At 39.4% G+C, this 18,962-nt stretch overlaps 1 protein-coding gene across 1 annotated transcript in view; it reads right to left on the reverse strand.

Annotated features, from left to right (window-relative positions):
- PTPRR (protein tyrosine phosphatase receptor type R) overlaps nucleotides 1-18,962 on the reverse strand; it is a 195,208-nt gene that overhangs the window by 72,439 nt on the left and 103,807 nt on the right. The window contains exons 4-6 of the mRNA XM_065408440.1: nucleotides 15,148-15,303; nucleotides 8,149-8,259; nucleotides 248-510 (exon numbers count right to left, since the gene is read on the reverse strand). Of these exons, the coding sequence (XP_065264512.1) occupies nucleotides 248-510; nucleotides 8,149-8,259; nucleotides 15,148-15,303 (530 nt within the window). The remainder of the gene's footprint in view (nucleotides 1-247; nucleotides 511-8,148; nucleotides 8,260-15,147; nucleotides 15,304-18,962) is intronic.

An 18,962-nucleotide genomic window follows, 5' to 3' on the forward strand; every position in this document is an offset into this window, starting at 1 on the left:
AAACAGTTCATGTGACTGATGATCAAATGTGTGACAGGGTGCGAGGGGAAAGAAGTGTTGTTGCTTTGGTCGATTATTACTTCGTATTCTCCAATGTTCCTGTGTTTTAAAATGTATGTCAAAGGCACTCAGTGTGTTCGATGGGCACCTTTTAGTGCTTCTCTGAAAGAGGAGGTGCACATCAAACTATGCTATGAGATCTTAAAATGAAACAGTAAATATTGAGTGTGCTACGGCATAATCCTACCTTTCTTGAAGGCCCACAGGTTTCATTTTGAAAGGCGATGGACTGGCAGAGAGTGGAGGTTTGATCTCAGGAACACATTGACCTTGGGGGTCCACTATGACATTAACAACTTTAGGAGCCTGTTCAGGTTGGACCATTCTGTTTGCTGTCTTGTACTCAGACCGAGTTGTCTGCAGGGGAATGGGTGAAAGGTGGATCTCCTGTTTTTTCTCCTTATCTTGTCGCAGTGATAACTGAATTTTTTCCTTTAATCTGTACAGAACCTATAGAAACAGAAAGGAAAGAGTATCAATTTTTATCCCAACTACTGTGAAAACAAAGTAAAGGAAGAATTAAAAATGCCTAGGATTGATTTATATAATATCAATGATTTCTAGAAGGATTCCACAACTCATGGGCTGAAGTATTTCCAACAAAAAGGGTAAATATTTCTATTATATAAACCATGACTGGCACACAGGTAGTAGGAGGTTTTAGAAGTTCTCATTGCTAACTAATAATTATTTTTAATACAGTTACTGCAGTTGTATTATTAAAGAGATAAATAAAACATAATGGGAGATAGTTGTCACAAAAATCATTGAATGGAAAGAAATACTGGTAAACAAAGTAATTATAGAAAAGCTTCACAAAATATTAACACCAAAAATACAATAGTGCAATATATCATCTGATGCTTATGAAACATCCAGACTCATCTCTCTCTAACTTATGTCCTAAATTTGTTTTAGAGTTTCAAAATACTTGTTGTTTACTCATTGCACAAAGAACTGTTACCAGAATAGAATAATTTTACAAGGTCACCTTTGCAACACCATTGTGCTATTATTTCAGCACTTCAGGTTTATAATACTTCAAAAAATCACTCCAGGATTCATTTAGACTCTAAATGTTTCAGAAATGTCACATGTTTTTGTTTGTTTCCTTGGGGAAGGTAGACAGTAGATTTCTTGTAGCTTGAGACATTTTTTAAATCTTCTCTACCAAGAAATACACAATGATCCTTAATAAAACCCAACATATGCATAATAGGTTCCGCTGATTGTGGACTGGTGCCATTTGATAATTTAAAACTTGTATTTTTACAATAGCCAAAATGTTAACATCTAAAAACTCCATCTAACCTGGATTCCACTATCCACTCATTGCCCCTTGGGGATCAGCTATCTGTAGTAACTACTTTTCATAATGTCATATTAATTCTGGATTCAGCTCTACTGACCTCAGTGGAGTTCCATGTCAAAGATACACTGGCTTGGCAGTGACTGTGAAGGTAACAAGGGCCCCATTTTTGCCATTGCAAAGGACCCCAACACTATGTCTCTTTAGCAGCTATGGAGTTACTATTTTTGGAAAAAGAAACAAGCTCTTCTGAGCTGCGGTTGTGTCACTTTAGATGATCCCTTCTAGCGTTTAAAAAAAAGAAGAAGAAAATCTATGAAACTTACAATAAGGTAACCACTATCATGTCTCTGTAACAACTAGGGCTGTCAAGCATTTTAAAAAAATTAATCGTGCTGTTAAACAATAATAGAATACCATTTATTTAAATATTTTTGGATTTTTCTACATTTTCAAATATATTGATTTCCATTACAACACAGAATACAAAGTGTACAGTGCTCAGTTTATATTTTTGATTACAAATATTTGCATTGTAAAAAAAAAAGAAATAGTATTTTTCATTTCACCTCATACAAGTACTGTAGTGTAATCTCTGTCATGAAAGTTGAACATACAGATGTAGAATTATGTACAAAAAACTGCATTTAAAAACAAAAAAATGTAAATCTTTAGAGCCTACAACTCCACTCAGTCCTATTTCTTGTTCAGCCAATCGCTCAGACAAACAAGTTTGTTAACATTTGCAGGAGATAATGCTGCCTGTTTCTTGTTTACAGTGTCACCTGAAAGTGAGAACAGGCATTCACATGGCACTGTTGTAGCAGGCGTCACAAGATATTTACATGCCAGATGTACTAAAGAATCATATGTCCCTTCATGCTTCAACCACCATTCCAGAGGACATGCATCCATGCTGATGACATGTTCTACTCGATAATCCAAAGCAGTGCCGACTGACGCATCTTCATTTTCATCATCTGCGTCAGACGCCACCAGCAGAAGGGTGATTTTCTTTTTTGGTGGTTCGGGTTCTGTAGTTTCCGCATCGGAGTGTTGCTCTTTTCAGACTTGTGAAAGCATCCTCCACACCTCATCCCTCTCAGATTTTGGAAGGCACTTCAGATTCTTAAACTTTGGGTTGAGGGCTGTAGCTATCTTTAGAAATCTCACATTGGTACCTTTTTTGCGTTTTGTCAAAACTGCAGTGAATGTGTTCTTAAAATGAACAACATGTGCTGGAACATCATCCGAGACTACTATAACATGAAATATATGGCAGAATGCAGGTAAAACAGAGCCGGAGACATACAATTCTCCCCCAAGGAGTCACAAATTTAATTAACACGTTATTTTTTAAACGAGCATCATCAGCATGGAAGCATGTCCTCTGGAATGTTGGCCGAAGCATGAAGGGACATTCAAATGTTTAGCATATCTGGCATATATATACCTTGCAATGCCGGCTACAAATGTGCCATGCGAACGCCTGTTCTCACTTTCTGGTGACACTGTAAATAAGACGTGGGCAGCATTATCTCCCGTAAATGTAAACAAACTTGTTTGTCTGAGCGATTGGCTGAACAAGAAGTAGGACTGAGTGGACTTGTAGGCTGTAAAGTTTTGCATTGTTTTGTTTTTGAATGCAGTTATGTAACAAAAAAAATCTACATTTGTAAGTTGCACTTTCATGATAAAGAGATTGTATTACAGTACTTGGATGAGATGAATTGAAAAAAACTATTTCTTATTTATCATTTTTACAGTGCAAATATTTGTAATAAAATAATATAATGTGAGCACTGTACACTTTGTATTCTGTGTTGTAATTTAAATCAATATATTTGAAAATGTAGAAAAACATCCAAAAATATTTAATAAATTTCAATTGGTATTCTATGGTCGAACAGTGCGATGAAAACTGCAATTAGTCATGATTAATTTTTTTGAGTTAATTGCCTGAGTTAACTGCGATTAATCGACAGTCCTAGTAACAACCATACTATATTTCTTTTCTAGGTGCTATAAATAATTTAAAGCGAGTCCCAGTATCAGCAGACAAAATAAGTATATTTTTGCACTCTTCAACTCAGTCTCTTTTTCATCCACCCAGACCTTAGGAAATCCCTCTGGTCTGCAGTGTCTACAGGGGATTCCACAAGCTCCTGAGTAATTGAGGAACATAATGTGTTGCTTCTACTTCCTTTTGCCACAAATCCAGGAACTTTTATGGTGCTTCCACTCAGTGAGGCTCCGTGAATACTCTCATTCAAGCCCCTGTGTCAGGGCCTGTCACTGCCTAGCCCTATGTGTGTGACTGGATATATCTCATACATCCATTTTCATGGTAATATTCAAAAATTAATATTTCAGTGTGAGCTTGGAATTGTCCCATTTACAAGCAATTCACCCATTAGGCAGGCCTCAGTAACATATGTAAACACTATATTCATTTAATTGAGTTAGAGAATAAATCACATCAGTAAAGTGAGCAAGATTTGGTCCTCCTCACTTTGGAGGAAAATAGCCCTAATTGTATTACAAAACCCAACAGGTATATTGGATAAATAAATACAGATGTTTGAGATATTCTAACCACTTTCCTCCTACAAATCATTTTGGGCTTCTCTGCTTTCAGATAATTCCTAGATACTTGATTATGAGAATATCACTCTGCCATTCTTGGCACAACATTTTAAATCACATATTTACATTGTTTTCTTTCAATGTGATGTCTCATTTGGAGGCACAGTCAGTTAGGTCTTTGGGGTCCATCCAGACTAGCATAATTTCCTACCTCTCTCCAATACTCTGCTATTTGACATAGAAAAAAAAAACCCCCAGTAAATTTAGATCCCATCCATAACAGGCTATGAAATGAGTTAAGGAACCATGTTTGGTCTTCATTTAAACATGGTTTCAGCTAACACAGTTTGCCCAAACAGTGTGGATGGGGGAAAATCATATCAAAACCATGTTTAAAAAGACATTCTGGATTTTTAAAAATGTTTTTTAAAAACAGTTTGGCTCTAACAATAATAGCCAACAAAACTATGCAAATAACCAATTTAGTTACAGCCATGTTTAAAGAAAGCTTAGACTCAGTTCAAGGCTGAGCGTAGACAAGGCCTTCATGGAATAAGGTGTCTGTCCCTGTTATAGCTCACAAGAGCTAAGGAAAGGCAGTTCTCTACAGCCACCTCAGAACACTAGGATAAATGGTACACACTAACACAGAGATACAGGATGACTGAAAAATATGAAGAAAAATCCCTAATCTTTAAAGAGCTGCTTTCTAGGACACAGTGGGACATCTTTAAATTTTGCATATATGAGGGCCCTGGTGTAGACTCACAACTCAATGAGAATGCAACTCCTCTTCCTGTCGCCTCCTTGCTTGGGTCCACATGGAGTCATGAGTAGGCCTAATCTACATACGCTGAAGTTCACACCTTTTGTTTCTGCCCAGAATACCTCAAAAGAGAGCCTAACTTTCACAGGCAAATTGATTTTTAACTCATATCTTTTGTTATTTCAGTGCATGAATGTGTGTGGACACTCTTACTTCAGAATAAAAGTATATTGTTTTGATTTTGCTTAAGTCACTCAATAAAGCTTACTTAAGAAAAATTGAAGAGGCCTCCTAGAAAGAGAAACTAACCTTTGGACTGGCTAGAAATCCTTGGTTAATCTCTTACTATTTCCTCAGCAATTCTACTAAGCATTGAACATAAGATGTTACCATGATGCAGTATTTTTAAAATTAATCTCATGTTTCAAGAATAAAAAGACCAAGTTTGGTTTTCTTTGATGTATGGCGTCATAAATTATTTGTGTATATTCCTATGATCATAGTGTTTTTGAGTATCCTGAAAATTTTGTGAAGTCTAAAAGCTGCACAAACTTTAGAACAAATAATCAGTTGTGAAAATTTTTACAGGACAAGTGAATTTCCTGTTATTCAATATTCTCCTGATTAAAGTGTTTGTAAAATTCAATCAAGTGGCAGAAAAAACCCCCACATGATTTTGGTAAGAACCATCCTGCAAAAATAATGAATGACAAATTACATTTTTATAAACAACTAGGGCCAGTCAAAAAATGTTCAATCTCACAACTTACACAAAAAAGGGTCAAATTTTTCTTGTCTTTTCTTTTGTGTGTGTGAAAAAAGTCATTCTGTTTTTCAAATTTCAGAATCTGAAAACTCTTGACAAGAAAAAGGGACACTTTTTTAAATAAAAATTATCCCATTTGTTAACCAGCTCTACAAGTAACCTGTAGTCTAATAATTACCCATTTAGTACCTATTTATGAATAAAAAGCACATTAAGAAATCTGGATCATTTTTGAAATACTTCGAAACAAAAAAAGGGCTGAATTCATAAGAAATATTCAAAATGAATAGTTCAACCTGCTCTATCAAATATAGTATTATGTATGAAAATGGTTAGTGTAATAACAATCCATTATCTATTCAAAATAAAAATCACAGAGAGACCTGTTCTCCTTAGAATAGCATTGTTAAATAGTTACACTTAATTAGTCTGTTGCTTAATAGGTTATAAATGATGTATGGAGCTCTCAGAAGAAATTAGTCCATAGTTTGGACTGCAGAAGAGGACCACTGGTGGTGAATCCCTTCTGAGACACAAAGAGCACAGTTATTCTGGTGATGGGGGGTCACAGAAATAAATGGGTGGCCTGGGAGGAACAATTTACTGGTCTGAATTTAGCTCATGTAGTACTGTATTACTGTATATAGCAATACACTGCATAATAAAATATAGGCTTGATAGTTTTCTTATTGCAGTTCATTAATAAATTCCAGAGAAATTAAAAATAAAATATGTAAAGACTTTTAATGCACAGTCTTCTGTCAGTGTAAAAACTGTGTAGTTAAATATCATGATTTGTAAAACCCAATTAAGAAAAAAAGCTGTACAGTTTTATAATTTCCATAATAATTCTATAGAACAAAGGATTAACATAGACAATTCAACTAGCTTGCACTAACCACTATTGTGCACCCATCTAATTAGTTTCCACTTCACATTTTAAGAGACACTTCCAAGTAATCTAGATCCAGATTTGGCCAACAGCACCTTTGACACTCCCAGGAATAAGCATGTAGGGATAAATATGCAGCTGCAGTATAATTCCAATATAGCCATTTTGGGTACCCCATTACAGGCCCAACATTTTGTAGCCTGCAGAATTTGTGATTTTATGTGTGCTAAATGTATGCTTATGCACTCAGAGATTATGTAGATAAAAGGAGGAAGGCGGAATAGGTGTCCAAGGTGTTGTACTCTGCTTCCACAAAGTGAACAGCTAGGCAGCAGAGACAGAAAAAGTTATCACATCCTGTTTCCAGAGTTACATCTTTGATGATGCGATGTGTCTTATTCTCCATAAGAAATGAGGGGTGAGGAGGGGAAGAGGGAGGATTAATGTTTGTCAGGTGGGAAAAAAACAAGAACTCCCTCCCCCACAACTTCAGAGAGGCTTTACCAGCTTAAGTAAGATTTTGTCATCAAAAATCTATAATTTACAGACCGAACAACAAATCTTCATCTGAAATGTTATTTCCATCTTAACATACGGATGTAAAAGCTGCAGATCCAAAGGTATATAGACAGACATCTAAATGCCCTTGAAAGCAAGTCTGTTTGAAAAGTACTAGGTATTCAGTGGAATGAATAGTGCCAAGATTCATCAGAGTTCAACAATTCCTTATCTGTAAAGTTATCCAGAAAAGATGATGGAAATATTTGGGACATGTGTTAAGAATGAACACATTCTTGAGCAGCTGGAGGAACATGAAAGTGGGGCAAACCAAAAGAATCCCTCCACTGAACACTACTCAGAGAGAGAAAACTTATGGAACTTAACATCACAGAGGACATGCAAAGAATGGCCCTGGAGACCCAGGGACGGTGGAGCCTTCCTCATGCCCTAACAGTGTGGGAATGATTCAGATTCTGAAGCTATAATTGACAGTTTCCTTTTTTTTAACAAAATCAAATTGAAAAAGATTTCAGAGTGTCCCTTTAATACCTCCAGTGTCAAAATGCACTCAGGGCCCTTTAAATTTTTTTGAGCTTCATTCATTGGCAAGGATGTTCCCTGGACACCCAGTGGCTAGACACCTGACCACCAGACATATCCTGCATCACATGTTAGACGTCATGTTAAAAGAGCAGTTAAATAACACACTTATCCCTAACTACTTTTTTGAATAGTGGTAATATCAATATTTTCAATGTCAAATTCATATTTTATTGTAATTATATTGTTACACAGTGCTAATACCATATTACCATGTATAAAACGTATTATGTCAATGTTGTGTTTTTTATTACCACATAATATAAGAAATAAAATACACTAGAAATCTGTAGTGACATTGAGGGCTCCTGTGACCTCCATAAACCACTCACTTAGGCTTCACTCTCATGGATTATCATGTTACTAGAAGCCCTCAATTTAATTACTGCATGGTTATTGTGAATGGTTAAATGTCCATTATTTCTGAAACTTACCATTAGTGATATTTTATATCAGATATAAAACATTCTAAACATAATAAGTATTTCTATTACTCATCAGGCTTTGGCCTCCCAACACTATCAGAGTTACTCACTGATACTTAGAGGCTGAGCTTCTGACTATTTTATGAAAACCCTCTTGAAATAAAGGAGGCAGGACTCTGTCTGTCAGGCTGATGTAAGCAATAAATAAATGAAAACAGAAAGAAGGTAAAGCAACAGACTTACCATTAAACATGTTGCAACAATGACAAAGATGCTGAGAAATATGACTACTGCATAAAATCCTTCTTTGCTCCAGATTTTGTCCGCTTCATGCTGGCCTTGCAAAACATTTTTCTTTATTACCAAAAAAAAAAAAAAAAAAAAAAAGGGTTGAAATTCTACAGTAGCATGTGCAGATTAAAGAGTTCTTATCAGGCACTATGCATTATTTCAGATTTGTTATAGTACACATTCTGTAGTATATGGCTCTGACCGCTGCCAGTTCCATATCTACGTAAAATAAGCAAACCGGCTGAACTATATGTGTTTGCCACAATAATCCTAACACACCCAAAGATGATTTAAGATCTTCTTAGTGACTATTGAAGTAAGCTTCCAACAGATGCAATGGACTGGTCTTAAGCTAAGTAAACAAGACTCATTCTTTCTTGGAAACTACCTGGCCCATCAGGTAAGAGGGTAGTACTCATATGTGTACTGAGGAAATTGCTCTTGCTGTCTCATTTTGCTGCGTCTCCTCCCACAACACCTACACACTAGCCTACGTACTAACTACACCTTACACAGAAGTGAAAACAGGTGCAAACAGAATCTCGTGATGTATTAATAAGCTGAAAAGCCCTGACATTCTAACCTAAAGAAAAACCCAAAACAACCTCTCCCCCCATATTAAATTCTGATTGTACTTAAAGCAATCTCCTAACTTTAGGGACTCCCAATGATATTACATTTTTAAAGCAGCTCTGTACGCTGAAAAATGCTGAGCTGTTGGGGAATATAAAATAAAAAACAATGTTTATTCTGTCTTTATTGCAGTGAGAGCCTGGTTGGAATATCAAATTATAAGATATTGGCTACATTTTCAAATGGAAAAAAGCTTAATTGAAACTTGGTTCTAATAGAATCCTCAGTCCAACTGTAACACATTATTCAGAATATGATGTATATACTTGCAGCAAATGCAATCTTCACTTGCATGTTTCAAAGGGAAAGAGATTACATATAAATAGACTTGAAAGAAATGTAAGTTGTACATATAACTACAGAAAGTCACACTCCTAATTTCAGTCTATTTCTTTATTGTATTTCTTGAATAAAATTGTCAAGTTGAGAGAAAAGAAGGTATTTAAATCAGGTTTTCAATACGCATTTCCAAAGTCTCGATGTTCCCCTTTCATAGAAAAGCCCTGTAGGGAGCCTAATCTGTAACTTAACATACTAATTCATGTGAAAACTAAAAATTGCCTTGTCTTCACTATGATTTTCCTCAATTTAATCAACTTGAGTTAAGAACAAACTTTCTTTCCTAGGCCTTGTCTACACTTGTGCACCATGTAGGATACGTGTAGCCACACACCTCAGTGAAGGGGAAGCTCCATCCACACTCACTGCAGTGTGTAGCTACATGTGGTTGTGAAAAGCTCCAGCAGGGGGAAGATAGCGGGGAAAGGCTCTGGCAGTGGAGAGCTTCTGGAGCATTTCCCTGCCACCTCCCTCTTGTCAGAGCCTTTCCCTGCTACTGGAGGCTTTCACTGCGGCAGGGAAAGGCATCAGCTGTGCTGGGAGGCAGGGGGATAGTACACTGCTGAAAAATAGCAGTGTAGACATGGAAAGCGCTGTGCGGCTGGCCTGTGTCAGCTGACTCAAGCTCCAGGGGCTCGGGCTAAGGGGCTCTTTAACTGCGGTGCAGATGTTTAGGGCTCTGGGATCCTGCAACCCCAGAACCCAGGCTCTAGTCCAAGCCCAAATGTCTGCACTGCAATTAAACAGCCCTTTAGCCTGAGCCCTGGGAGACTGAGTCAGCTGACATGGGCCAGCCACAGGTGTTTAATTGCAGTGTAGGCATACCCACAGAGAACTGTGTAGGGTACATACCCTGGGGGTTCAAGTGTGTTTCTTCTCTACTTGCCTAAGCAGTGCCTCTCCGTCTACACAGCTATTTATATCCCTACAAGTTGGGCATGCAGTGTGTGTACTCTATACACTGCCGCAAGTATAGACGCGCCCCTAATGAAGACACAGGAATCCCTAAAGCAAATATTCCATGAGGTTGAGTTTATAGACTTGGAGTCACCTGATCACCGCAGAGGGAAAAGTTCAGGAGTCTCATAGAGGGGGTGGGTGTGTGGTCTGCAAACTCAAGAGGGCCTTCTGCTCCATGCTGATCCCTGGGCATGGTTTGGAGCTATGTTGTCATTGGGTATGCTAGCAGAAGCATGGGTAACTCATGCTCTGAAATCTGCCAGGTCTCCTGGGACCTTGCAATACTGAGCAATGCTACACACCTGCACAAACCCCTTTGACCTAGAGCCCTCCCAAACAGGGAAAGCCCTACTCAGGTAGAATTCAAGCAGAGGAGTTTGTATGCACTGACAGCAACATGGATTCCAGGGATAGAGGGACACATAACTGAGAGCAGCCACTGCTGTTTTGATTCAACACAGATTTGCTTCCCTCTAGTTGTAGAGAGGGACAGAAACATTCAGTGCCTAGTCTGTGTAATTCACAGAATGTAGCTTTATAGAATACAGCACACACAGATACGTATTTGATCGGATGGTTAATTTAGGGGTGCTTATTTTTTTAAAAAAAAATTACTATGTATTGACTTATAATTAGAAAACCTCCTTAACAAGAATATTCTTTTGTTGAGATGCGAGTCAGTCACAGCACTGGAGGCCAGATGGCAAAATGAAACTCTCACAGTACACCCACTAAAATCAATGAGAGTACTTGGGTGGGAAACTGCTCAGCAGTGTGAGCACTTGGTTTCACAACTTGGCTCTAAGGGCTCTATATGTGTCCACAGGCTGAAAACAAATTCTAAATCACCTTCTTGCAGTGAGCCGTTCAAAAAATGTAAGCGTTTCTGGCATACTGGCCAATTATTTCTGCTGAAATTGTTCCTAACCTTATTTAAACAACAATAAGTTCACTGCTTTCACTATTTGTTTTGTAGTGTTTCGTGCAATTCAGTTACCTCAACGCAGTAAGGAGGTTATTTTATCTAATGTTTACAGGATAGGCCTGGGTCTTAATGCTGGCTTAAGGCCCAACACTGCAGCTGCCCTGCAGTTTGAACTCCCATTGACAGCCATGGGAATTCCGTGTTCAGAGCAGCTGCAGCATTGGCCCATAAGCTATAAACTAACTGTTTGACCTTGGGGAGGTTACCTGACAACCTTCCTGTGTTTCCGACATCCCACGTGGAAAACTGGATTAAAAGCAGGAGCTCATTGAGCATCAGCTGAGCTGCCCTTTCCTAAGTAAATAAATGCTGCCCTGTACCTCCCCATCTAAAGATCAAATAAACTAGAGAGTTGACTAGCTAACATAATTTTTGAACTACTGGCCGAGGGACTTTAATTACTTTATTTTTAGTACATTAGTGGAACAGTAGAGCTTTTTTTTTTTTTAAATGGTAGAACTTATTATATAAGTAGTTGAATCTACTATAATTCTTCTCCATTACAAATGCAGTGCACATTTTCTCCTGATTTTGTTTTTCTCCAAGTTAGATCTAAACCATTTTGAAATGTTAGGTAATTGTCTATAAAAAGGCAAAAATTACACACCACAACTCTAACACTGACAGACATGCCATTTTGGAACACCGAAATATTACGTTAGCCTAACAAAAGAAGTCTGTTCCCTTGATTCTAATGTAGAGTAGGATGGACAGCAGAACTCTTACTTAAACTCTTCTATAATTATGATAGCAGGGGTTCTGGACTATTGTAGCTGAGTCACTTGTGTCTCTGATAAGAAAATAATTTGTGAGACAGTGTCAGTTGTTCAGGACTATTTGTTCCGAGGTCCAGGAAAACTGATAAAACGGAGTTATAAACAATTAAGTTAATCTAAAACAGCTTAGTTGTTAAGATCCTAGAGACAAAAGCTTTTCTGGTAGAGTCCTCCTTATTGAGAGCAGAAAGTCAGAGATGGTAAGAAAAAAAAAAAAAAAGGCCTGTCAGCAGAGACAGACATTGAAACTTAAAGATGGAAAGGTGTGCTGATTAAATGAACTGGAACCATAACATATGTCACTAGCTAAGTGGCGGTTCCCCAGGCCTCAGACTAGGTATAATGTAATGCTTTGATTTTCTCACGGGGCTTGTCTACACACAAACTTGCACCAATTTAGTTGGAATCAATTTAAGCTAAATTGATATAAAATATTTCTAAATGGATTTAAGAATGTCTATGTAGGGGTCTGATGGGGGGGAGTGATAGCTCAGTAGTTTGCGCATTGGCCTGCTAAATCCAGGGATGTGAGTTCAATCCTTGAGGGGGCCATTTAGGGATCTGGGGCAAAATCAGTACTTGGTCCTGCTAGTGAAGGCAGGAGGCTGGACTCAATGACCTTTCAGGGACCATTCCAGTTCCATGAGATAGATATATCTGGTTTATCTAAATTGGTGCAAGCTAGTGTGCAGACAAGCCCTTGGTTTTTTATAAATGTTTTTTTCTCTAGATAACTTTGGACCTAAGCTGTTATTAAGGCACCTCTTGTGGACTATTCTCAGGGACAAAGGAAATGAACACCTGACCTCTGGTAATGGAGAGAGGTGGGAGTGGAGAAGCACTTGACCAGTAGCACTCTGTCCAAGGCATGGGCAGAAAGTTGCCCATTCTCAAAAGATGCTTCCAACACACTGGCTGTAGTCAGTAAGGAGCATGAGTAGAGCCTGGAGACCACAGAAACTGGTGTGACTCTGGGTTATAGCCCCTTATTGCCTCTGCCCTGCAAACATTTGTTCTTTGGGTGGATTTAGGGATACGTGAAAAATTGGTCAGTTAACATGGCTGGGAGGTGAAGATTAAATGTAGCTGTCTTTTAGGCCTTGATTTCTACAAAGACTTACACATGAGTAGTTCCACTGAAGTCAGTGGAACTAGTTACACATGTAAAGATAAGTGTGTGCATAAGTCATTGTAGGATCAGGGTCTTATTTATGTAATCTGTTAAAAATGGAATAAAGACATTCAGATAATGCTCTTGTCTTCCCAATAGCATTAAACCCACCTGACTTTATGAGCTATTTTGTATGAAGAATTCTAGAGAAAACTCCATGAAACCTTTAACTTTGTATTGGCTACATTTATCTGATTGACAGAAAGAGAATTCAAATACCTAGTAGTTTTAGACTAATGAAACTGAGGAATGACAATTTACTATTGCATGTAACATAGGTGAGATTTCAAAGTCAGCACTTTGTTTTTTCAGACAGTCCTTCCTAGCTTGGAATCATTTCTCCATCCATAAGGAGTTATTCACATATGTTTTCTTCCCATGTCTATTTGAATTGTTATTTGTAATTGAAGTATTTGGAACAGATAATCATATCTCTCAAATTCATACACTTCAGCACTAAAGTAAATTTTCATTTAAAAAAAGTATTTTAGGGCTGCAGCCCAGGTGGCTGATTGGAGGTGTAATGAACAGATCTGACATTAGGACTGCTTAGCTTCACTTTGTGATACTATAACTCAATGTCCTATAACCTCAGTATCTGCACCGTGAAAACCCTTTCATTTCCATAGTTTACCTGTGGTAGGAAACACATATGACTTTGCTCATTATAACTTGTTTTTTATATTGCACTTTTCATACTGAAAATATATCGCAGCACTTTACACTGAATTAGAACTTTAAAATGAGGTAGAAAAATGGCAGTGCAGCAACTATGTAGGCTAGTGTAGCACCCATTATGCGCTCATCAATGGCTCACACACAGGCCTGGACATAAAGGCCCTGATCCTTTGCTTGGCATAGGAATCAACAGGACTGGGGAGGGGGGACTGGAGCTGGTCAAAGTTTTCTGTTCAGAATGTTTATTTGACCAAAAACTGCTCTCTCATCAAAATGGAAATTTGCACAGGAAAATCTGTTTTTGATTAACTGTTTTGAGATTTTTCATGAAATTGACCTCACACAGAGTTCAGGGGGCTTTATGTGTAATTATGGGCTTCCAAGCACCAAACAAGATCCAAAGTGATTTGATTATAGCCTGATGTGTTTGTGAGAACTCAATGGCTTCCTTTCCTTTTTTCTTTAATTATTATTTCCTTTGCTGTCACGAGGTAAACCTGAAGTCAAATATATGTCCAAATGCAATGTCTGCAGAGCACTGCCAATGTGGCAGTGCTGGTCCTGTTTTGAAACAGATTATCTTTAAAAATAAAAGTAGTAATAAAAAATAACAAGACGTTTTAAGGGCTCTCTCTTTTTTGGGCTAGGTAAAAAAAATAAAGTGGGCAAACTTTCAAATCTCTCACTCTACCAGAAAACAAAGTCAGCAATAGATAAAATAAACAAATACAATGCTCCCAAAGCCATTCAAGGCACACAGTTTAACCCTGTATCGACCAAGCAGAAGGTTGGACAACCTTGAAGTGGAGAATTATCATGAAATCTGAATTCTATTTGTGTCTTCACAGAAGTCTTCAGACCAGCCAACTCACATATAAAAGACCAAAGTTTCTTAGGCCATGTTTATACATACAGTGGTGCAGTGGCACAGCTGTACCAATACAGCTGTGCCGCTCCAGCACGTCTGGTGAAGATGTTCTATGCCGACAGGAGAGAGCTCTCCCATCAGCATAATAAAACCACCTCTGCGAGTGGCAGAAGCTATGTCAGCAGGATAAGCTCTCCCACCAACATAGTGCTGAGCACAAGAGTGCTTATGTTGGTGTAACTTATGTCGCTTGGGGTGTGTGGTTTTTTCACACCCCCGAGCAACATAAGTTATGCCGACATAAACTGTAGTGTAGTCATAGCCCGAGTGATTATATGATCCATTCAAGCTTTCTTTAAATAATTTAACAGGATTATTTTTTATTATTGCCTTGCAATAATAATAAAAACAACTTTTATTAGCCATACATTCTCCTCAATATCAGTACCTTAGCCTAAGAACTAACACAGGCCTTAATAATTATATTTAGAGTTGACTAATTTACAGTAAACTCTAATATGTTATACACATGATAACCTACCTCTGGGGAAACCTCTGTAATTCCAAACTGGGATAAACTTTGATGCAGAACATTGATATTAAGTGAACGCAACACCTCTTCAGATGGAAGCGCGTCAGAAATTCCTGGTTTTCGATTTATTGGCGACACGAACAGCTCAACACAGTTCTTCTTCCCCTAGATAACACAAATCATATAAAAATATTTGATTCTGAATCATTCCTGCCAGCCACAAATTTTAATCATATTTTAAAAAATGAAAAATATAATATAAGGAGGATTGCAACTGCTCGCTTGCTCTCTTTCTCTACTCACACTTCATTTCCAGCAATTTAAACTTCACAGGATGGATGATAAGAAATATAGTATATGCTGTGTTTTTTCTCTCTCACTCCTTATTAGATTATCCTCACCTTAAAGTCACCATCTTTAGATGTTTGTCCTTCAGCGAAACTGCTTTTTATCATGACATGTTGGTGTTTTGTTGTTACTTTGCAATCCAATGTCAACACATTGCAACTTTTTGTGATGAGGCACAATATTCTCATTGCAATGTCATGCTATTAGATGCCACAGCAATGTGACAGGACCCTAAAAAACTGCCTGGACGTTGTGTTGACTCCATAGAAAAGCCTGCTTGTGTTTCTGGTATCTTGCAATTTATTGTTACAGGGTGGGGATAAATTAATTAAAACTGGAATAATCTTGAGTTTTTTTGAGGAAGTATACTCATCCTACTTCACTACCTTCATTGTTATGAAGAAACAAATATGACCTTGCTATATTTAAAGTATTGAGCCATTACATTCAGAAGTGTAACTTCACAGACATCAGATTTAATGGGACACTTTAAGGATGATTAGCTTAAATTTGAGCTCCATAGATACCATAGCATACACAGAGGCTACCATTTTCTCCTACAGGGTTGTGCTCCTACTTAGAATAAACTTTTATAGTTTCCATTGATTTCTTCATTGGAAGCAGAATTCGCCATTCCCCCAGAACACAAGTGACAGGACTTCAGTCCCCACAAACCCATAGATCTTGTGGATTAGCCAGATGAAAGAGCACATTCATGGAGATTCCTTGCCTCCATATTGCCATGCATTCTTTCCCATCTTCTACTAGGCCCCAGACCCTATAGCTCTTGCAGGAGCCAGGTTGCCAGCAGCTCCACCACTACAGATGCCCCTGGAGCAGGGGAGTTTCCAGATTGCAGAAGGGGAACCAGTGTAATTTACCACAGATTATTACTCTCTCCGGTTTTGGGGGGCAAGAGATTCCAGTGGAGATCTCCCACCCTCTTTTTCCTGTCCCATTCACAGAGTCAGAACCCTATAGCCCTGATGGAGGGGTTTCTATGGGGTTTGTGGAAAGGGGGAGCTTGCTGAGGAGGTGCTTTTCCCACCTTTTAGTGCCTCCTTTTAGTGAGGTAGGTTCTCCTTTGCTTACAGAAAGGACTTTATACCTTCTGTTAACATAGGGCTTTGCTCACAAGCAGCGTCATATCTAGGGAACTGCTGTCTAGCTGTAAGAGCAAGAAGAATTGGAATAAGGATGTTTCAGTTACACTATTAATGCTTGTGACTATTGACTCGCTGTGTGATCTTGGCCAAATCATATAGCCTCTTTGTGCCCCATTTTATCCATATAGAAAATGGGTAGATTAATACCTTCCTCACAGTGGGAGTTGAGCAGACTAATATTAATTAACATTTCTAATATGTTTTGGGCTAGGTGTAAGGGCAAAATGTTAATATGTCTACCCTCAAACCACAAATTAAAAGAGAAAATAAGAAACCACGGAGTCAATGGGAAAACACAATATGCAGCATGCTCTCAATTACCCAGGCTCCTCAGAGCACATTAGGAGAGCTGCTACATGGCATGTTAGCTAGAGTATTTTAGGACCCATAAGGAAAGTTCCTCTTAATTGCACTTTTCACTGTGTATGCCTTATAACTTTAACATTTTGGTTAATGTGGGGGACAAGAAGATTGAGCACTCCCTGCCATGAATGACGTTCCTAAAGAAAATGAAAAGAATGTCATTGCATTGCTATTGATCTTTCCTTTTGTACAGCTTGTGTGATCCTCTCACAAAGACATTATTTGAAAGGTATTTTTGATCCCTTTTGGCATACAAAATCCTATCATACTAGGAAATACATTTATATCGAACCTGTCAATCCTCTTCACTGGTATTCAGCCCACACCTTGCCTGAAAAAAGCCACCCTCACTTGGAACAATAATGGAATGCTAGCAACACAGAGATTGTATGGCTTTTCTGTTTAATGGCAGAAATGCCCTGTGGAAAACAACAGTTATAGATTCCTACTGTGAGCCATTAACATTAACCTTTAAGTACTTTACATAGTATAGTATTGTGACACTTTATACCTCGGGGGAGTGCCCTGTAACCCCTATATTCATCATTTGTGTAAAACTGTGATATTGCATATAAATCATGCCATGTAAGGTATCACGGGAAAGGTTATGATCTGCTGAAACCCATCATTCTATCTAAATATGTATATCATTAATGCATATGAAATTATGAGATTGTGTTGTATGGTTGTCACTAAAATATGCTGTGAGTTTGGGAATTGCCCAGGTATTAGCTCCCCAGAGACAACAACAAGGGAAGTAACCAATGCGCGAGTGGCTGTCAAACAACCGTCAACTGCTATTGTCTAGCAAGGGGGTTACAATTCAATGGCTCACTTGCACAAGGCCACACCAGGGGAATTGCTCAACTTAGCCTGGGGACTCAGCAGTGCCCACCAGACATGCCTGGACTTGTGTTCTTCCAAGCACATGGACTGAGGATATAAAATAGAGGACAGAGGCCACATGGTTTGTCCTGTCTCTTCCCCCACCAATGCCTATGAAGCCAACAAGAACACTGGAGCTGAGGAGACTGGTCCCCAGGCTCACAGGGAGAGCTTGCGTATGAAAGACTAACCAACCTGCAGTATCCAGTAGGGTGAGAAAAACTGCTTAGTCCAGATATTGTCTAGTCTAATAAGACTGAGAATTTAGACTGCGTGCTGATCTTTTATTTTCCTTTGGTAACTACTCTGACTTTTGCCTATCACTTATAATTAAGGCTGAGAGTTTGTCACGGAGGTCACGTAAGTCATGGATTCTGTGACTTTCCGGGAGCTCTGTGACTTCTGCAGCGGCTGGTGCGGCTGGCCCGGGGACCTCCTGAGGAGCTAGGGCAGCCCCTGGGCCAGCCGCACCAGCTGCTGCTGGGGCAGTCTTGAGCCACTGCCCTCTCCCCCTCCCAGCAGCAGCAGAAGTTTGGGTGCATGTGGGAGGGAGCTTAGGGCTGGGGGTTGGGGCATGGGGGGGGGGGGTGAGGGCTCTGGGCAGTACTTACCTTAGGGGGCTCCCCGGAAGCAGCGACATGTCCCCCCCTCTCAGCTCCTAGCTCTGTGCACTGCCTCTGCCTGCAGACACCACCCCTGCAGCTCCCATTGGCTGCGGTTCCCAGCCAATGGGAGCCGCGGAGCTGGCATTTGGGGCGGGGGCAATGCGCGGGGGCTAGGAGCTGAGGGAGGGACATGTCACCGCTTCCGGGGAGCCGGGTAGGGAGCCTGCCAGCCCCGCCAACCCCCCCCACCAGTACCAGCAGGGGTCCCAGACTGTGCACTGGTGCCTGCCCCCCCTGCACTAGCAGGGGTCCCGGGCTGCTGCCCCCGAGCACGCACAGTGCCCCCGCACCGTTTCACCACGAGCAACGCTGTGCCCCCTGGGCTGCCCCCCCACAAGCACCCCCGGGCTGTCCCCCCGCCCAAGATTTAGTTGGGTATATAGTATAAGTTATGGAC

The sequence above is a fragment of the Emys orbicularis genome, chromosome 1 (genome assembly GCF_028017835.1).
Source record: "Emys orbicularis isolate rEmyOrb1 chromosome 1, rEmyOrb1.hap1, whole genome shotgun sequence".
Classification (NCBI taxonomy): domain Eukaryota; kingdom Metazoa; phylum Chordata; order Testudines; family Emydidae; genus Emys; species Emys orbicularis.